The following is a 19,691-nucleotide window of genomic DNA, read 5'->3' on the forward strand; positions in this document are numbered from 1 at the left end:
TGAACCTGACACCCAGGCAAAGGTGGACACACACCGGGTTCCCGCTGATCGTGCCTTTCCACCCTGTGCATTTATGGCCTGGTACTTCCCACTGACTGTGAGAGACGCACCGCTTCCAGGGTCTTGTTACCTCAGGTGTCGTGTGTGTGTCCTGCCCTAGCGAACCTGTCCCTTTTTATTTCCCTGCTGGGGTATCACCTGTCCATCACTTCAAACAGTTCAGGGTTCAAAGGGGGAGCCGCTCTTGACAGCTCTCTTTCTGTTACTCTCTCTCCCGTCCCTTCATTACACATCTCCAAATGCTGCTCCATTGTTTTCCTTATCTCTCTCTCTCCTGAAGTCAGGCGGCAGACCAACTGCTGATTCCACTGGTGCCAGCACAGGACAGCTACATCTTAATCTATGTGTATTCTTGTCACACTAGGTAATTGTCATTAGTGGTGAGAATTTCAACGGGTAATGCCATTTGCATCTGTTGCAATTGCCAACAGTATTATGGCTTTAACTTTGCTACTGCTGTACAGCTTTTAGTTTATTTACTTTATTTTGAATGAGTTTACATTTACAGTATATTGATAAGATACGGTGCATGAATAATTGCTGCTGCGTTTGTGTAACCAGTGTCATAGATGCAGCATGAGGTGCTCAGAGTCCATGCAAGCCATGAAGTCGCCTTTTCTTTAATCCGACTGAACCCAAGTCGCTTAAACTGAGTCAGCAACTCTGAGCTGTGATACTACGCCACCCAAACCCAGAGACAGACCTCAAGCTTTTTCCCCATATGCACGTAAGACAGTCTGTGGAGCAACTGCAATTTATGTGTATATAGTTTTCTGAACTTAAGGCGGATGTATTAATATGCGCTGTGCTGCTACCACAGAATGTGATAGTGATAATAAACTGGAATCTGATGCATTATTTTCAACAGCCATATTTGTATCTCTGTGTAATGTAATCATTACACTACCAACCACAGGCAAATTAAAATGGTGCCAGAAAGCAATGATGTTATCATATACAGTATGTGGCATGCAAACATATCCTGGTTTCTAGATCTTTCAGATTGTATCAAAACAAATTTGATAATCTCACAAAACGCAGCCTGTTTTGGAAGCTTTGGTAGCTTCTTCATTTGAAGAAGTACTCCTGCTATCAAGTTCTTGGGTAACTACTGTTTAAATGAGAAGTATGGCGGGCAACAGCAATGACTTCTGGATTTTCTAGGCATGTGTTAATATGAAACTCTAAATTGAGTTCTCTAAAACAATTTGCAAAGAGTTTAGACATGCCATCATACTGAACAAATTGTCTGACTTCCTGTGTGCTTTCAGTTGTGCATTCCAGTTAACTGACGACAACTCATCAAGATAACTTTGATAAATAATCTGGATAAGGCAAGCTTGCAATATATAAACAACATTGGATTTTTTTTTTTTGAAAACTATAAGACATAGGAGCAGAATTAGGCCATTTGGCCCATCATTTGTAAACAGCGAAACAATTGAAAATGTGTTTGAACACTAGAGCATTGAAATAATCAGTGAGGGATACCTGAAGTTAGACAGTCTGGTGTTAAACAGGAAGCTAATGCCACTGGAAGATTGATTCAGTCTTTCATGTCTCTACAGAATTTTGGGTTGTCTTTAGAAACATGACCTTTAGAGTTGGATTATTTTGTAAAAGTCAAGATGAAACAATCATGAATTTCATGAAAAAAACTATAACTATTTGTAGTGTTGCTTCAAGGCTGCTTTTCTGTGTATTATTCTAGATTTCCTCCTTTTCATTCCTACAGTAGGCTCAGCTTCATGTAGGCTTTCAGAACAGCAGAGTATTTTCTGTAATATATTGAGGAACGGGAACCATTTTATTTTGGTGGATGTGACGTACAGACATGGGTTGAGAGAGACTGCTGGTGTCTATTATGTTCCTTTTGGCAGTCTGCTGAGTATGAGTATAAATCACAGCATAGAGACATTTGGCTATTGTATAGCTCCTTTAAAAGAGCCTTATAATTTGTCCCACCCCTGTAGTTTTTGTCCCAAAGCTCTGCAGGTTTTTCCTTTTTGATTATTTATTTCAATCCTGTTGAATGTTGAACCTGCCTCCACTACCCTTTTTTAGTATATTCTAGAACGCAGCATACAGTTTAACACTACAAATTCTCTTCACTTTTGTTCTCTCTGACCTTGTCCCCAAGTTTTCTATCCTAGTTAAGTCTCCCCTTCTGTCTTATCAAAACCCCTCATAATTTTAACATTCAATAATGTCATTGTCAGCTTTTCTCATTTCCCCATGCAATGAGAATCCCTCATTGCAGCTATTCTCTCTTTGAAGCATTTATTGAAATACAGTAATTGCTGTGTACTTGTCATCCATGGTCAGTATTATGTTATCTTTGCCTTTGAAACTTCCTTTAAAATTGTCCAATGTGCTTTATAATTGTAATGGAGTGCCCTCTGAGATGTTAAACTTTCGATACACACTTTATGTCTAGGGCTTGTAATATTTTCTGGATATGTTCCACTCTGTTGGAGGAAGGGTAAGTTTTCATTATACAATAAACCACAGTACTTTAGTTTTCATGAGGCATTGAGTCACCTTGGATTTGTAGATGATACCAGCTTCATTTTGTAAATCGTTGACATTCAATATGTAAGATTTGCACTATAAGCATAGACGTGGTGCTGCACAATTGTTGAGGTTGCTAAGTTTTTCATTTCACTCTGGGCATTAGAGTTAACAAGTATTTTTCATTTATTATGGGTGCTATATTGGACATCCCACCCTGCAAAAACTCATTTCAGGGAGATAGCACCATCAATTTCCGGGAGAGGTGGGATGTCTGCAATAGAGTAGCTCCTTAGCAGCTAGCCAGCTAGTTTAAATAACGTTAGCTATGCTGATGAATGAATGACACCTGTTAAACTCACCTCAACGTGTCTTTTACAGTCTTAACCCACCATGGCCAATAGAAAAGTCACTGTTGCAAACGGTGCAGCAAGCAACACTGTCATTATTTTGACCCCTATTAGGCAGGAGTACACTTTAGTGTAGTCTGGGATGACGTACATTTTATATTTTCTTTTTTTTTTTGGAACACTCTGCCATGGCGCGCTCTTGCTCTCTCTCGCTCTCAAAAATATTGATTTCCGTGATATTGTATATAATTTGCGGGCATCAGGGAGCCACTATTTATATGCGGGAGACTCCCGGAACTTCCAGGAGAGGTGGGATGTCTGCTATATGATAGATATGACAAGTCCAACTGTGTGACTGTCAATGTTAATGGTAGTTAAGAGTCAATATGGTGCTGTTGTAAGCATTACCTGCTCACAATGGATCACATATTTAAATGATATATATAATTCAATATTGTGGTAATTGTCTGTTGTGTGTGACGATGACAAAAAAATCTGGTGTGGGAGAGGTTTTAAGATGGAAAAGCAGTTAATGTAGATCTACTGTCACTACCTCGGAAGCCCAGTTCCAGTGGTACAAGTAATAGTCATAAACTGGGGTCTTCCTTGGTTGTAGTGGGTGACCATGATGTCTTCTGAGCCTTGTCATGCCTTGCCTCCGCTCTCAGCGGAGCGTTACAGAACCGCCTTTCTCGCTGATGGATCTCACTGTAGATCGCATCTGCCCAATCCACCAGAGCTGACTTCACATGCTGGGGTGTATGGGGTGACCTTTGGTGAAGGGGCTTGTCATGCTTATTCTGGGACAGCTCACTCAGATCTCACCTGTGGCTCCAAGTCTTTGCATGAAACAGCCCAGGATACCAATATTTCTTGTTTTTTTTTCCCCACTTCTGTTGTATTAATTATAAATAACCCTTGTCAGTTAAGCAAAGTTTAGTGAACTAAATAACATTTCATCTTAAATTTCAGAGATTTTTAATAATTGACCTGATACGTAATTTGAAGTTAGTTTTAGATGTATATATTGAGTCCGTTTATTTGGAAAGGTACTATTTTACCAATGAAAAGGAACTAGTTGTGCATCTTCACTCCTAAACGTTTAAGAGCATCATTGGCTGAATCCTGTTGATTCCTTTACCTCTTTGAGAGGATGCATTGGTGGTTCATGTCTGAAACTTATGTCAAGTTGTGCAGTGGGAAATGAAATTTAGTTGAGACGCAGTGATGCAGTTATGATAACAACAGATGGTTTTTTGTCTCTGTAGTAATGAAAGTAGGGTATCTGTGTTGTTCTGCCCAAAAGTGCAATATCATAGACCCCACAATATCAAGCCTCTACTGCAATGGGCAAGTTGCCTGACTTGGTGACACTGTATTTTGCAAGGCTCTTGCTGTCCAGTATTTATTTATTTTTTATTTTTTTGCCTCCTCAGCACTCCTGGAGTCTCTTGTTATCTCTGCTGGCCAATTTCCATGACTAATACAAAGTAACTGTTAGTTTTCCGTCCTCTCATCTGTAAATCAACTATATTTTTTGATATTCATCAGTCAGTTGCAATTAGGCCCATAAAAATATGCTTTTTATTATGGGACACCGGAATATATTCATTTTCAAAAGCTGACTGCTGCATGTGCTGTCAGTTTTCCTTTATATAGAAGGGTAGACTTATAGAGAAGTACAGCAGAGAAACAGGCCTGTCGACCCATCTCGTCCATACCTACTGCCATTTAAAACTGCCTACTCCCATCAAACTGCACTCAGACCATAGCCCTCCGTATCCCTACTATCCACATACCTATATAAACTTCTGTTAAACATTGAAAACAAGATGGTATGCACTACTTGTGCTGGCAACTCATTCTACACTTTCACAGCCCTCTGAGTGAAGACATTTCCTCTTATGTTCCCCTTAAACTTCTCACCTTTCACCTTTAAGCCATAATGTTTGGTTGTAATCCCATCCAACCTCTGTGGGGGAAAAAGCCTGGTTGCACTTACCTAATCTATACCCCTCATAATTTTGTATACTTCTATCAAATCTCCTTTCAATCTTCTATGTTCTAAAGTTTACAGTCCTAATCTATTAAATCTTTCCTTGTACAACTGTGAGAAGTGCATCCAGCTGTAGCTTCTTACAATCTGTTACGGAGTTGGAGCTGGATGAACTCTGGATCATTTGGGAGGCTGAGGGGTTGATAGATAGGACATATACACCCAAGGTGCAGAACACAGGAAACTAGGTGACATTGTCGTTAGGTCGCATCTGGAATTTCCAGTTGGCAGACGATTTCCATCCACACCGCTCTGTCCCAACACTTGTCCACAACATCCCTAGTCTTGTCCAGCTTGGTCCAATCCTTGATGTTATCCAGCCACGTTGTTCTTTGCCTTCCTCTTCCGTTCTTTCCCTCCACCTTTCCATATAGCAAGTCTGACAAAATGTTATCTCTCTGCATAACGTGTCCACAATAAGCAACTTTTAACTTCATAATCTTCTCCAGCAATATCCGTGGTCTATCAACTTAGGACAAAACCCTCTCATTTGAAACTTTCTGTACCAGCTGATCTTCAACATTCGTCGATAGCACCACATTTCAAAAGCATTAATTCATTTCATGTCATCCTTCTTCAGGGTCCAGGTTTCTGATCCATACCTCAGCACTGACCATACGTAACACTCGAGGAAGCGGATTCTACTTTGGGTGTCTACCTTCCGATTGCATAGTAGATCTTTTTGCTTCATGAAATGGGTCTTAGTCATACCTATTCTCCTTCTGATCTCAACTTCACATCTCCCGTCATCAGTCAGACAACTGCCAAGATATTCAAACTTTCTCACCTGTTCAATGTCGTGTTCATTCACTTGTAACGATACCATCATGAATGAGTCTTGAGTGTTTGTTTTGCTTACCACCATCGATTTTGTTTTCTTAGGGTTGATTTTAAGTCCATAGTCAAGACTTTTCTCATTCACTTTATTCAGCGTAATTTACAGTTCGCATTCGCTGTCAGCTAACAATGCAGTGTCATTCGCATACCTGACGTTATCCACCATCCGGCTTCCGATCGGAATACCTGTCTCCTGATCGTCGCATTCCCGAAAAATCCACTCTCTGTAGAGGTTGAACAAATCCGGTGATCCAACACAGCCTTGCCTTATGCCTCGTTTAATACATCCCCATGGTGATAGCTCATTTTCTACCCTGACCGCTGCTTTCTGTTTCCAATACAAGTTCCTTATTTATCTGCACATTCTCCCATCCCAGATCGTACTTGTTCAGCACCTCTATTACTTTCTCGTGTCTTACTTTTTCAAAAGCCTTTTCATAGTCAATAAAGCATAAGTAGATGGTCTTTTGTGCCTCAATGTATCTCTCCATGATGTTTCTGATCGCAAATATTCCTTCCCTTGTTCCTGAGCCTTTACGAAAACCAAACTGCGTTCCTCCAATTTCATTGCTGATTGTACCTTTCATTCTGCCAAACACTATTTTCAACAGTAGCTTGATGCAGTGAGACATTATGCTTATCATCCAGTGTTCATTACATTTTATTGTCCTTGGCTTTTTTGGTAAGGCGATAAATACCAATTTGAGAAAGTCCTCTAGAAGATTTCCTGTCATATAACTGTTGTTTAATATCGCTAAAAGGTTTGTTTTTCCCTTCGGACCAAGTGATTTCAGAATTTCAGTGGAAATCTTATCTTCACCGGCTGCCTTTTTGACTTTTAGACTCCAAATTGCACTTTCCATCTCTGACATCAATATTTTAGGTTGATTAGTCATTTGATTTAATTCTGGTAAATCCTCAATCCTGCTATCTTCAAATAATTCCTAGATGTACTCAACCCATCTGTCCATGATCTATTCTTTTACATAGCACAGATTACCATTACCATCTTCGATACACTCAGTTGATGGCATGATCCTCTTTAACTTCGTCATATCCTTTACCTTTTGGTGAAGGCCTCTATAATCATAACTTCGTTCATACTGCTTAATTTCTTTGCATTGTTATTCATTCAATTCTCTTTGGCTTCCTTGCATTTTTCTTTGAATCAAGTGGTGTAGGGTTTTGTATCGTTCATTATCCCGATGTTTTACTTCTTTCTTCAATTAACTTTCTCAACTCATCGGTGAACCAAGGGTTATATCTTTTGCTCTTTTTCCAAAAACCCACAGTCTTTTCCGCAACTTCTGTCACTGTTGTTTTAAACTCTTCCCAGATGTTCTCCACTGCCATGTTGCTACCCTTGTCATCTAAGACTGAAAATCTATTCTCCGTTTCGACCAAATATTCGATCTTTTTTGCTTCATCCGTAATGAGTAAATCAAAGTCTTATTTGATGGTTTGGCCTTTCTCATCTTCTTCAAACGCACACTTATGTCCAATACCACAGGGTTGTGATCTGTATAACAGTCAGCACCAGGGTACGTTTTCACCTGCTTCACTCCATTCCTGAACCGATTGGGTACTGAAATATAGTCAGCTTGGTTTTTTACTGAACCATCAGGACTGGTCCACATGTACAATCTCCAAACAACAGGAATTCTGCAGATGCTGGAAATTCAAGCAACACACATCAAAGTTGCTGGTGAACGCAGCAGGCCAAGCAGCATCTATAGGAAGAGGCGCAGTCGACGTTTCAGGCCGAGACCCTTCCATTTTGGCAGACTGTACCAGGTGTTCGCAATCATTAGTTTGTTAGTTTTTGCAAATTCAACCAGTCGTTCTCAGTGGTCATTTCTTACCCCAAGCCTGAAGGGTCCTACAGTCAAAACTTCTCTTACGCTGCCAACTTTGGCATTAAAATCACCAAGAATCACAGTTACTTCATTGTTTTTAGTCTTTTTCATTAGCTTTTCAACTTCTCCGTAGTCCATGTCAACTTCATCATCGTCATAGTCCGTGGTTGGCATATAGACCTGTATGATGTTAATGTCAAATAGTTTAGCCGAAATTTTAATCATCCATCACTCTTTCCTTAATGGATACACTGCCTTTGATAGTTCTCACTGTTTCCTTGTCTACCAAAATTCCAACTCCATGCTTACGTTCACTTCCTCCTGAATAGATCAGTTGGTATCCGTCATCCCTTTTGAGCCATCCCTCCCTCTGTCCATCTCATTTCACATAGCCCGAGTATGTTTATCTTCAGTCTTTTCATTTCCATAACCACATTTTCTAGTTTACCTCGTATAAGAAGAGATCTAATATTCCACATAGCTATCCTGACATGAGGTTTTCGCTTGATGACAACCCTGGTAGCCTCATTCCTACCATTGCCGGATACAACTCCACTACTGTTATTCATGGCTCAGTCAATGTCGTTGTTTTGATCCTTTATTGAGACTGACATATTGGGAAATCATGGACTTGGCAGGTTACAGCAGTGGTTTGCCTTTGCCTTCTGCAGGGTGAGTTTAAAGAGATCACCACCTCTCTTCTTGGTAGATCATCTGCTTGCAAAGCAACTATCGTCTTCCAAGGTCGTAGCTCTTCCGCCTTCTCCACCAGTCTCCTACTGGGTCCGCCATTGGTCATCGCTCATAACCCCCAGCAAGGGACCCTTACTAGGTGCTACTAGCTGGTCAGCTGGACCTGGGGTGAATCACAAGGAAAGGATCGATCACACCCTTAGGCCAACTTAAGGCCCTGCTACATGGGTTTACTTGATACAAATACGAAAAATTAAAAATTAAAATGACAGCAAATAAAACTTCATTAATAAGGATAATGTGGGAGGATACCCGAGCTTCGCGGTGCTGCGCCAGCTCTTCTGGGTCGGCCCGGTGAACGCTCAAGTCATTGACGGTGCTGTCCCACTCTTTTTTGGAGGCCCGGACACTGGAAAGGCCGCTCCCTGGCCCAGAGGGAGCCGAAGCCCGGCCCTGGCACACAGAGACACCCGCCACCTGAGGCCAAACAAAGGCGGGGCCTCAGCAACCTCGGTGCCATGCTTCCGCTTCACCCGTAGCACGGTGGCAGGGAGGCCCTAGGACAAAAAAGGAAGCACTAAAACTCTTGTCTAAATGTGTGTGAGCTTCTTGTACTGCAGAACTATCCGAACGGCAGTGCCATTCACGACCAGCCCGAGAGCAACTCTCAAATCCCCAATCGCTCTACTTCTGCACCCAATCCACTAGGTGACAGGAAGGGGAAAGAGGTTTAAGGAGCTAGTGCAGAGTACCCCTGTGGCCACCCCCTCAACAACCGGTATATCACTTTGGATACTGTTTGGGGGGTTGGGTGGAATGACCTAACAGAGGAAAGTCACAGTGGTCAGGTCTCTGGCCTTGAGCTTGCCTGTCACTCAGAGGAAGGAGGAAGAAGAGGCGTGCTGTGGTGTTGGGGGATTTGCTAGTTAGGGGAACAAACAGGAGGCTTTGTGGGTGAGAACGAGATTCCCAGATGGTATGTTGCCCCTGGGTGCCAGGTCCGGAATATCTCTGATCAAGTCCATATCATTCTTAAGTGGGAGGGTGAACAGCCAAAAGTGGCCCATGTAGGTACCAAGGACATGTGACAAGGTTCTGCATAGGGAGTTCAGGAAGTTGGATGCTAAATTAAAGAGCAGGACCTCCAGGGTTGTAATCTTGGGATTGCTACCTATGCCACATGCTAGTGAGGCCAGAACTAGAAAGGCTATGCAGTTTGACGTGTGGCTAAGGGGTTAGTGTAGAAGCGAGGGCGTAAGGCTTTTGGTCATTGGTCTCTCTTTCAGGGAAGGGACGGTTTGCACCTGAACTGGAGGGGGACTAACATCCTAGCAGGAAAACTTGTTAATGCTGCACGGTGGGGTTTAAACTGGAATTGCAGGAGGATGGGAACCAGAGCACCGGAAAAATTAGTGAAGAGTTTGTGGAGGCAGGTGTTGGTAAGATCACAGACAAAGTCCGGAATCAAAAGTTGAGCATGGTGTGACTATTCCTGAGCTGCATGTATTTCAACACAAAAAAATATCATAGGAAATGTGGATAATAGTGCTGAAGGTGTGGTGGTTGGTTTACAAACAGGTGAGGTGTATTGAGGAAAGGCTGTTGATAGGGCAAAATTGCAGTTAACAGGATGTGTTGCAACATAAAAGGTGGACAAAGTCGAAAAGGGTGAATACAGGACAAGCAGTATACAGAATAAGGTAGATGAACTTGCAGCACAGTTGCAGATTGACAGGTATGATGTGTAGGCATCACTAAATCATGACTGAAAGAAAGTTGTAGCTGGGAGCTTAATATCCAAGGATGCACATTGCATTGAAAGGTCAGGGAGAAAGACAGAGGGGTGGTTGCTGTGTTGATTTTTAAAAAATCAAAACAAATCATTAGAATGGTGATATAAGATTGGAAGGTATTGATTCATTGTGGATAGAACTAAGGAACTGCAAGGGTAAAAATACCCTGATAGAAGTTGTATATTGGTCCCCAAACAGTAGAAAAGATGTGGCCTACAAATTACAAAGGAAGATAGAAAATGCATACCAAAAAGGCAATGTTACAATAGTCATGGGGGACTTCAGTATGCAGGTAGATTGCGACAATCAGGTTGGTGCTGGATACCAAGAGGGGGAATTTCTAGAGTGCTGATGAAATGGCATTTTAAGCAGCTTTTGGTTGAACCCACTAGGGGATCAGCTATTCTTAATTGGGTGCTATGCAATGAACCACAATTGATTGAGAACTTTGAGGTAAAGGAACGATTACGGGCAAGTGATCATAATATCAAATTCGCCCTGAACTTTTAAGAAGCTAAAGTCAGATGTATCAGTATTACAGTGGAGTAAAGGGAATTGCAGAGGCATGAAAGAGGAATTGGCCAGAATTGATTGGAAAAGAACGCTGGCAGGTAAGACAGCAGAGCAGCAATGGCTGGAATTTCTGGAAGCAATTTGGAAGGGGCAGGATATGTACATCTCAAAGAAGTATTCCAAATGAAAGATGACACATCTTGCTAACGAGAAGTCAAGACAACATAAAAGCCAAAGAGTGGACATATAATAGACCAAAATTTGGTGGAAAGTTAGAGGAGTGGGAAGCTTTTAAAATTCAACAGGGGCAATCTTAAAAAAAAAAAGGCATTAAAATGGTAAAGATAGAATATGAAAGTAAGGTAGACTATAATATTAAAGAAGATACTAGTAGTTTCTTCAGATACATAAAGTGTAAAAGAGAGGCAAGAGTGGGTATTGGACCGCTGAAAAATGATGCTAGAGAGGTAGCAATGGAGGACAATGAAATGGCAGATAAATAAGTATTTTGCATCGGTCTTCACTGTGGACAGCACTAACAGAGTGGTGGAAATTCTAGGTGTCGGGTCATGAAGTGTGCGAAGTTACCATAACGAGGGAGAAGGTTCTTGGGAAACTGAAAGGTCTGAAGGTAGATAAGTTATCAGGACCAGATAGTGTACAGCCCAGGGTTTTGAAAGCAGTGTCTGAAGAGATTGTGGAGACATTAGTATTGATCTTTCAAGGATCACTAGATTCTGGGATGGTTCCAAAAGACTGAAAAATTACGAATGTCACTCTACTCTTCAAGAAAGGAGAGAGGTAGAAGAAAGGAAATTATAGGCCAATTAGTCTGACCTCAGTGGCTGGGAAGATGTTGGAGTCAATTATTAAGGATGAGGTCTCAGTGTACTTGGAGGCACATGATAAAATAGGCTGTAATCAGCATGGTTCCCTTGAGGAAAGATCTTGTCTGACAAATCTGTTGGCATTCTTTGAAGAAATAACAAGCAGAATAGATAATGGAGAATCGGTTGATGTTTTGTACTTGGATTTTCAGAAGGCCTTGAACAAGGTGCCGCACATGAGGCTGCTTAACAAATCATGAGCCCATGATATTACAGGAAAAATTCTAGTATTGATGAAGCAGTGTCTGATTGGCGGGAGGCAAAGACTGGGAATAAAGGGAGCCTTTTCTGGTTGACTGCCAGTGACTAGTGGTGTTCCACAGGGTCTGTTGGGACTGATTCTTTATACATTATATGTCAATAATTTGGTTAATGAAATTGATGGCTTTGTTGCAAAGTTGGCAGATGATATGAAGATGAGTGAGGGGCACATAGCTTTGAGGAAGTAGAGAGGCTAAAGAAGGATTTTGATAAGGAGAATGGGCAAAGAAGTGGCAGGTGGAATACGGTGTCGGGAAGTCTATGGTCATGCACTTTGATAGAAATGAAAGGGTTAACTATATTTTAAAGGGAGAAAAAATATAAAAATCTGATGTGCAAAGTGACTTGGCAGTCCTTGTGTAGGATTCCCTAAAAGTTAATTTGTAGGTAGAGTTTGGTGAGGAAGGCAAATTTGTTTCAAGAGGACTAGAATATAAAAGCAAGGATGTAATGTTGAGACTTTATAAAGCACTGGTGAGGCCTCACTTGGAGTATTGTGAGCAGTTTTGGGCCCCTTAGAAAGGCAGTGTGTTGTGTCTTTGAGCAAGGCACTTAACCTCACACTGCTCCAGTCCACCCAGCTGAAAATGAGTACTGGCAAATGCTGGGGGTTAACCTCGCGATATACTGGTGTCCTATCCGGGGGGTGGGGGGGGTGGAGTCTCATACTCTCAGTCACTTCATGCCACAGAAACCGGCATAAGCACCGGCCTGATGGGCCACGAGGCTCGGGACAGACTTTAACTTTTTATCTTAGAAAGGCTGTGCTGAAACTGGAGAGGGTTCAAAGGAGGCTCACGAAAATGTTTCCAGGATTGAATGGCTTGTCATATGAAAAACATTTGATGACTTTGCACCTGTAATCACTAAAATGTAGAAGAATGAGGGGAGACCTCATTGAAACCTATCATGGTGAAAGGCCTTGATAGAGTAGATATGGAGAGGATGTTTCCTGTGGTGACAGAGCCTCAGAATAGAGGGGTGTTCTCTTAGGATCGAGATGAGGAGGAATTTCTTTAGCCAGGTAATGGTAATCTATGAAATTCTTTGCCACAGGTAGCTGTGGAGGCCAAGCCTTTATGTATATTTAAGGCAGAGGTTGATAGATTCTTGATTGGTCAGGGCAGGAAAGGATACAGGGAGAAGGCAGGAGATTGGGGTTGAGAGGAAAAATGGATGAGCCATAATGAAATGGTGGAACAGAGTCAATGGGCCAAATGGCCTAATTCTCCAATATCTTGTGGTCTTATGGTCTTCTATAGCTCCATAAACATGGTCATACCTTTCTTATTTATCATTTCCACCCATAAGACCTCACTAGTCAAGTTCTCCAGTCGAGGGCTCTGAGTTCATCACCCTTGCACCCTAAATGCTGCCTCAGATATGTCGATGACACCTTTGTGGTGTGGACTCCAGACACTTCAACAGTACCACGACCGCCTGAACAGTATACATCGAGAAACATTCAATTTACGATGAAGAATGGTTGCCTCCCATTTCTGGACATTCCAATATTAGAGAAACTGGACGGTAGCCTCAGACATGGCGTCTGTTGGAAACCTCACATGGACTTGTACCTCAACAATAACAATGACCATCATGCCTCCCAATGCAGAGCGGTTCTTTCTACTTTGATTAGCTGTGCAAAAACTATTTCAGAACCAGAGAGTTTCCCTGAGGAAGTAAGATGATTATACATGACATTCCTACAGAATGGCTGCAAGGTGAAGGAAATCACCTTAAAAGGGACGACGGTAAAACCAGGAAACCTAACAATGAAGAGGAACCTGTCACTATGATCTGTCTTCCCTATATTTCAAAGATTTATTTGTTATCAAAACATTTCCATGGTTTCTGGAAGGGCCGCCAGGATCCTGAAGAAATATCAGATGAATACAATCCACAAACCCATAAGGAAACTAAAATCAGAGATTACCTGGGACTCAGGTCAGCTGGCATTTACAGGAGTCCCTGTGAATGTGGAGGAGCATATATTGGCCAGTTGGGACACATGGTGGAAACCCGTATTAAGGAGCACAGGAGGTGTATGTATTTGGGTTACCCAGAGAAATCGGCGGTAGCAGAACACTGCATTCGCAATGGTGCTTGACTTGGCCGGCACAAAACTACTGTGCCGCAGCAAAGGCTTTTGGGACCGCCTGGTGAAGGAAGCTATTGAAATAAAACTAGAGGTAAAGACAAAGGTCTTGTTCTCAGCAAGAACAGGAATTCAATTGTAAACAAGGTGGGAGAGGAGAAACCTAATTGGATGAGGACTAACCAGTCAGGAGGGTCTGACTACAGCAGTATAAATGCCACTGGACTAGACGTGCCCAGGCATAATCCCTGATGACGCTGGCAGGGTTTGTCATCAGAATGTCAGTTATAATTTATACCCTTATCCAGCTGGAAACCCGCTGAGTTTATTCGTCATGTAAGCTGGGAAAGCACTAGATCTTTTTTTTTAACCTCTCTACAATCCCTTTAGACTCGCAAATAATCCAGAGTTCATCCAGTTCCAGCACCAACTCCTTAACACGGATTGTTAGAAGCTGCAGCTGAATGCACTTTTCACAGTTGTCATCAGGGACACTGAAGGTCTTCCTATCTTCCCATATCCTGCAAGAGGAGCATTGCACATTCCTGTCTGGCATCTCTACTACCCTAAATGAGCAGATATAAAGAAGGGAAGGAAATAAAACTTAGAGCTTTTCTTTTCTTTCTCCAACTGAAGCCTCGAAGAGCTAAAGCCTCAAGATCACTACTCTTGACTCTGTCCACTCAGACAACCGCTGCTGCACTTGCCCCTGCCTTCCTTTAATGTACTCTTGCTAATCAATCCCAAATGCAGATTGATCACTAGTCAGAGCTCAATTATGCTGGCACGATCCGCTGCTGCCTTTTTCTATTCGGGCAGTAGACCTGAGTGAAATCCCCCTCCTCTCAAACTTTAAGCATCTGGATCAGTTGCTGGTCAAAGTTCAATTTACACTGCTGCTGCCTTTGCCTTCTACTCCGGCAAAGGATCTAGGGTCAGCTATCCAAAGGAAACTGCTGCTAAGTTGTGCAAAGATATTTATTTTATTTGATGGACAAAATGGAAGTAAATCCCAGAGTTTTGGTTTGAAAATTACAGCACAAACCAAAGTAGTAAGCCATGGTAGTTGTGCTTGATTGAGATGGTATAGTAATCATGTCAAGGACATATTGAGCTGTCTTCAGTTTTAATCTCCTAGAAAGACAAATATCAGATATTACAATTTGTACTAGTTAATGAGGGCATGGTTTTAAAAATGCTTCTTTAGAGTGTAAAAATCTAGATGCTTCCCCAGTTTGATTTTAAACTGGACCCAGGCTTGCCTGTTTCTTTTGGCTTTAATTATCAATACACATGGTGCTGCACTTTGATAGCTTTATAATTTCATGGAAATGTTGGAAATTATCAGATAACCTTATTTGGCCTCATGGGTGAAAAAGCAGTTTCAATCTATAATTAAAGGATTGAAAATTCTGGGCCTGCAGAAAGGAGAAGAGTACCACATGTTTAAGATGTGTCCATGATCACTTGATTTCCAATAACTTTGAAATCCTCTTAGATCTAGATTTTTCCCATTTAATGATATTGAACTGGTTTCAGATGGACCTCTGTGTAATATTTGAAAGCTGCACAACAAACTTCTCATCAACCTTCAAGAAAGATTTAATTTGTGTTTTTTGGCAATGAAGTTGCAGGTTTCTCTGATGTAGCAGGCTGTATATATAGCATAGCAATTCCTTTAATTTGCCAATTTTTCTGAGAAATCAGCCAATTGTGTGAATCATTTATTTTGTAACTCTAAATAAAATGGAAGTTTTCTCAAACACAGCTGTGCTCAACATTAGAAACAGTTCTCAAGCACAGACTCTGTGATCAAGCAATCTATCTCAGCAGCTAAATACGGTGGAGTCCTAACACCATTACCTCACCCTACATTTCAAAAGGGCAATCACCACACGTTTCATAAGTGTTACAGCTTCTACACAAGTAATGCAGCCCAAGCTCATGCAGAAAAGGGAGATTGTTCTGATATAAAGGGAGGGAGTTATTACTTTAGAAAGTCACTAATGAAACTATTTGAAAAGGCAAAAAGGTGAAGGGTTATCAGGAACTTCTAACAAGGAAAAGGCAATTGCTTTCTCTTTTTGAACTGCTTTCTTCTGTTACTGTATTAATAATTTGTCTTTCCCTAACAGCCCCCCCCCCCCGGCAATTTGTGCATTCACTCTCGGGAACTAATACAGAGCGTTAATCTGCTTTATTAATTTGACAGTCAGAAATGAGTGTGTTGTGTTGAAGCAAAACTACGACATTCTCTGGGTTGGTGTGCTATCTATTTTTTTTTCTTAATTTTGTTAATTGAAGTGGTCCAAATATGTTTAGTCTTTAAAGTCTTTATCCTCTTTGCATACACAATGAATCTCTGTGTACCTGGTTACTTTCACAATGCACAATAATTATGCTGGCTGCTGAACAGAATTACATTGAAAGGTTTTGAAGCAATTTAATTAGGAAAAACAACATTCCATTTAAATTACTCCAGTGTTCTGCACGGCAGCTAAAGATGAACTGAATCACAATTGGTTCAGACAAGTTTTAGTCTGACCAATATGTTTATCAACTAGAATTTATAGATAATAACAGACAAAAAACTACTGGCAGAATCAAGAAGAAAAAGTTGAGCCTGAGTTGAATTAGAAGTTCATCTTCCAGTCTAGCTTCCCTCGTGCTGGGCTATTGCAGCATTAGTAAATTAGAAGTTGACTGCATGATTTAAGATTTTGTAGTTGAAGTATTTTTTTTAGTGTTGTGCATCTGTGATAATGGAAATAAGCACCTTGTAATTTTCTTTAATTGTCTTTGGTTTAGCACAGCTCCTGCACGGAGTATGAGCATCCTGAATCTTGCAGAGAGGTCAAACGTTGCCCTACCTCCTCCAGATTATGAATCGATGCCAGTTAGACATCACAAGGAAACAACATTCCATTCTTACAGTGGTGCCCCAACCAGAGGAATTCTACCTCAGCCAGACAATACAAACTCAGTAAGTACCTATCAGAGGCCAATGTTGTTTAAGTGCCAATGATTTCTGCAGCAGGATGTTCTTGTTTCTAGGACTGGTGTTATTTATTTTTATATGTATGTGTTTTAGTTGAGCAGCAAGCAAAACTAGATAATTTACTGTCCACAGCAGGAGATTTGGGGGATGTCAGAGGTAGGTATTTTAGAGTAGTGGAACACACTGCAGGGTGGTGGTAGAGGCAGATATATTAAGGACATTTAAGAGACTCTTAGATAGGCATATGGATGAAAGAAAAACAGGGCTATATGAGTGAGATTAAACTTGGAGTAGGATAAAGAACTGGCACCACATGGTGGGTTGAAAGGCATATACTGTGCTGTTATGTTTTACAAAGGGAGGTAAATTTATTGTTTTGTCTCAATGATGGTGCTCCCACCTCAAGTCTTGTATTTGGGTTAGAGTTAGACTTCCACTCTTTCAATATATTTCTCATTGTAAGGTATGATGAATAAACAGTAAATGTATATGAGTTATTGACTTTCCAGAATAAACCTATTGACTTGAGTGTGCTTGAGCATGAGTTGCTACAAGTTAACTTGCAGGAATGCAATTAATTGGAAAGACCAATTCCAAGAGGATGAGTAGTTTATACTGAACCCAAGTAAAATGATATGTTGAATATTGTAGATGAGTCTTGTCTCTCTACCCAAGGAAGGACATACTTGAGATAGAATGGAGTAGAGTTCACCAGATTGATTTCTTAGACAAGTAGTTTGTTATTAGAGGAGGGATCAAATTAATTGAGTTAAATGTTCTTGACTTTAGAACAATGAGAGATGATTTTATTAAAGGTAGAAAGCCAAGTGTGAAGTTGCTGTTTCCTCTTGTCTAGGATCCCTAGAGCCAGTATCACTCTGAACATGAGGAGTCAGCTATTCAGCATGCATGTGAGAAAGTTCTTTATCTGGCAGCTAGTGAATCTTTGGAATGTTGATGATACTTGAGGATTGTGGATACTGAATATATTGAAGACAAACCTGTAGCAACTTAGATAACATAGGCACAGACACAAGAGATTCTGCAGGTACTGGAAATCCAAAGCAACACACAAAATGCTGCAGGAACTCGGCAGGTCAGGCAGCATCTGTGGAGGAATAAATAGTCGATGTTTCAGACCAAGACCCTTCATCATTAGATATATTGGGTCACTACCGTAAACTGGCACTGAAGTAAAAGATGAGCTGTTATTTGGCAGAGCAGGCAAGAGTTGTCAAATGGACTTCTATTTGTGTCCTTATGAGCCAAGGTTTGAGTTAACCGTATAGCATATAAGGAAGCTCCTAACAGCCTTAGCACAGCACATAGTTCCCAAGTGTAACAGAAATAAAATCAATTTCACGAACTTCAAAACAGTCCATGTCAAAAAAAATGTTGCGTTCCAACCAGGCACCAGTTAATGAGGAATTGCTTTTAACCCTCCCATCAGTTAGTTACCACCATCTGTGATACCTATTTTGTACAAAAAGATCTGCAGATCTCTGGTGTGCAGTGAATGTAGTCTCTGTGGACTTTAGTAAGGCCTTTGACAATGTCTGGAATAACAAGGTGATCTGTAAGGTCAGGTAACATGGGATTTTGGGGTGCTAGAGAAGTGTATTCAGAAATGGCTCAATATTAGGAAGCAAAGGTTGATGTGATCGTTGAAGATTGATTCTCCAATTAGAAGCTTGTGACATTGGGTGTCCCAGGGTCAGTTATGAAACCTTCTGTTATTCAGTATGTGGATGGTTTGAATATAAATGTACATGTCTTGATTAGCTAGTTTGTGGATACTAAATTAGGGAATCTTGTTGATGGTGAAGCAAGTTACAATGAATTAGAGATCTTTATCAGTAAATAAGATGGCCTGAGGAATGGCAAAAGGATTTTAATGTAAATAAGTGAGAGATGATGCATTTCTGGACATCGTACAGTGAATGGCAGGGCACAGATGAGGGTTGTGAACCAGAGAGACATGGGAGTATGTGGCACAGTTTGCTGAAAGTGGCTGCACAAGTAGACAGGATAGAAAGTGCTTAGCATGCTGGCCTTCAATCAGGGCATCCAGTTTAGGAATAGGAACTTCGTGTTGTAGCTTCAAGTCGTTGGTAAGACCTCGTTCAGTATTGTACACATTTTTCGTCACCCTGTTGTAGGAAAGCCGATGTCAAGCTGGAGAGAGTCCAGAAGAGATTTACGAGGATACTAACTGGACTAGAGGGTCTGAGTTGTAGAAAGATGTTCACCATGCTGAATCTGTATTCCTTTGAGCAGAGGAGTGACCTCATAGATGTTTATAAAATCATGAGTGGTATTGATGAGGTCATGTCTTTTCCCTGGGGATGGGGAGTCCAAAACTGGAGGGTACAGGTACAAGGTAAGATGGGAGAGATTTAAGAGACCTGAAGGGTAACTTCTTTACGCAGAGGGTGGTGAGTATCTGGAATGAACCAGTGGTTGAGGTAGGTACAATTGCAACATTTAGGAGGCATTTGGGCAGAAGAGTAGCCAAATGTTGGCAATTGGGTCTAGCAAGGAGGATGCTGTGGTCAATGTAGTCCAGCCGGGTGAAAGGCCCGTTTTTCTGCTGTATTCCTCTGACTCTATCACTGGGATTATTTCCACCGGAGTAGTGCTGGTGCAAATGTGGATGCAGAGCATAAGAAAATCAGAGTAGAATTGGGCCACTTAGCCCATCCAGCCCATGTCTTGTTCAGTAATGTCACTAGTGTATTTGTAGTCACTTAGACCTTGTTATTCTGCCCCTTGTGAATA

The 19,691-nt window shown here is 41.2% G+C and overlaps 1 protein-coding gene across 3 annotated transcripts in view; it reads left to right on the plus strand.

Moving 5' to 3' along the window:
• Nucleotides 1-19,691, plus strand: part of LOC134352135 (brain-specific angiogenesis inhibitor 1-associated protein 2-like protein 1) — a 143,060-nt gene that overhangs the window by 98,880 nt on the left and 24,489 nt on the right. For all 3 annotated transcript variants that reach the window (XM_063059364.1, XM_063059363.1, XM_063059365.1), the window contains one exon: nucleotides 16,724-16,898. In XM_063059364.1, coding sequence (XP_062915434.1) covers nucleotides 16,724-16,898 — 175 coding nt within the window. The remainder of the gene's footprint in view (nucleotides 1-16,723; nucleotides 16,899-19,691) is intronic.

This window comes from Mobula hypostoma, chromosome 9 (genome assembly GCF_963921235.1).
Source record: "Mobula hypostoma chromosome 9, sMobHyp1.1, whole genome shotgun sequence".
NCBI classification, from domain to species: domain Eukaryota; kingdom Metazoa; phylum Chordata; class Chondrichthyes; order Myliobatiformes; family Myliobatidae; genus Mobula; species Mobula hypostoma.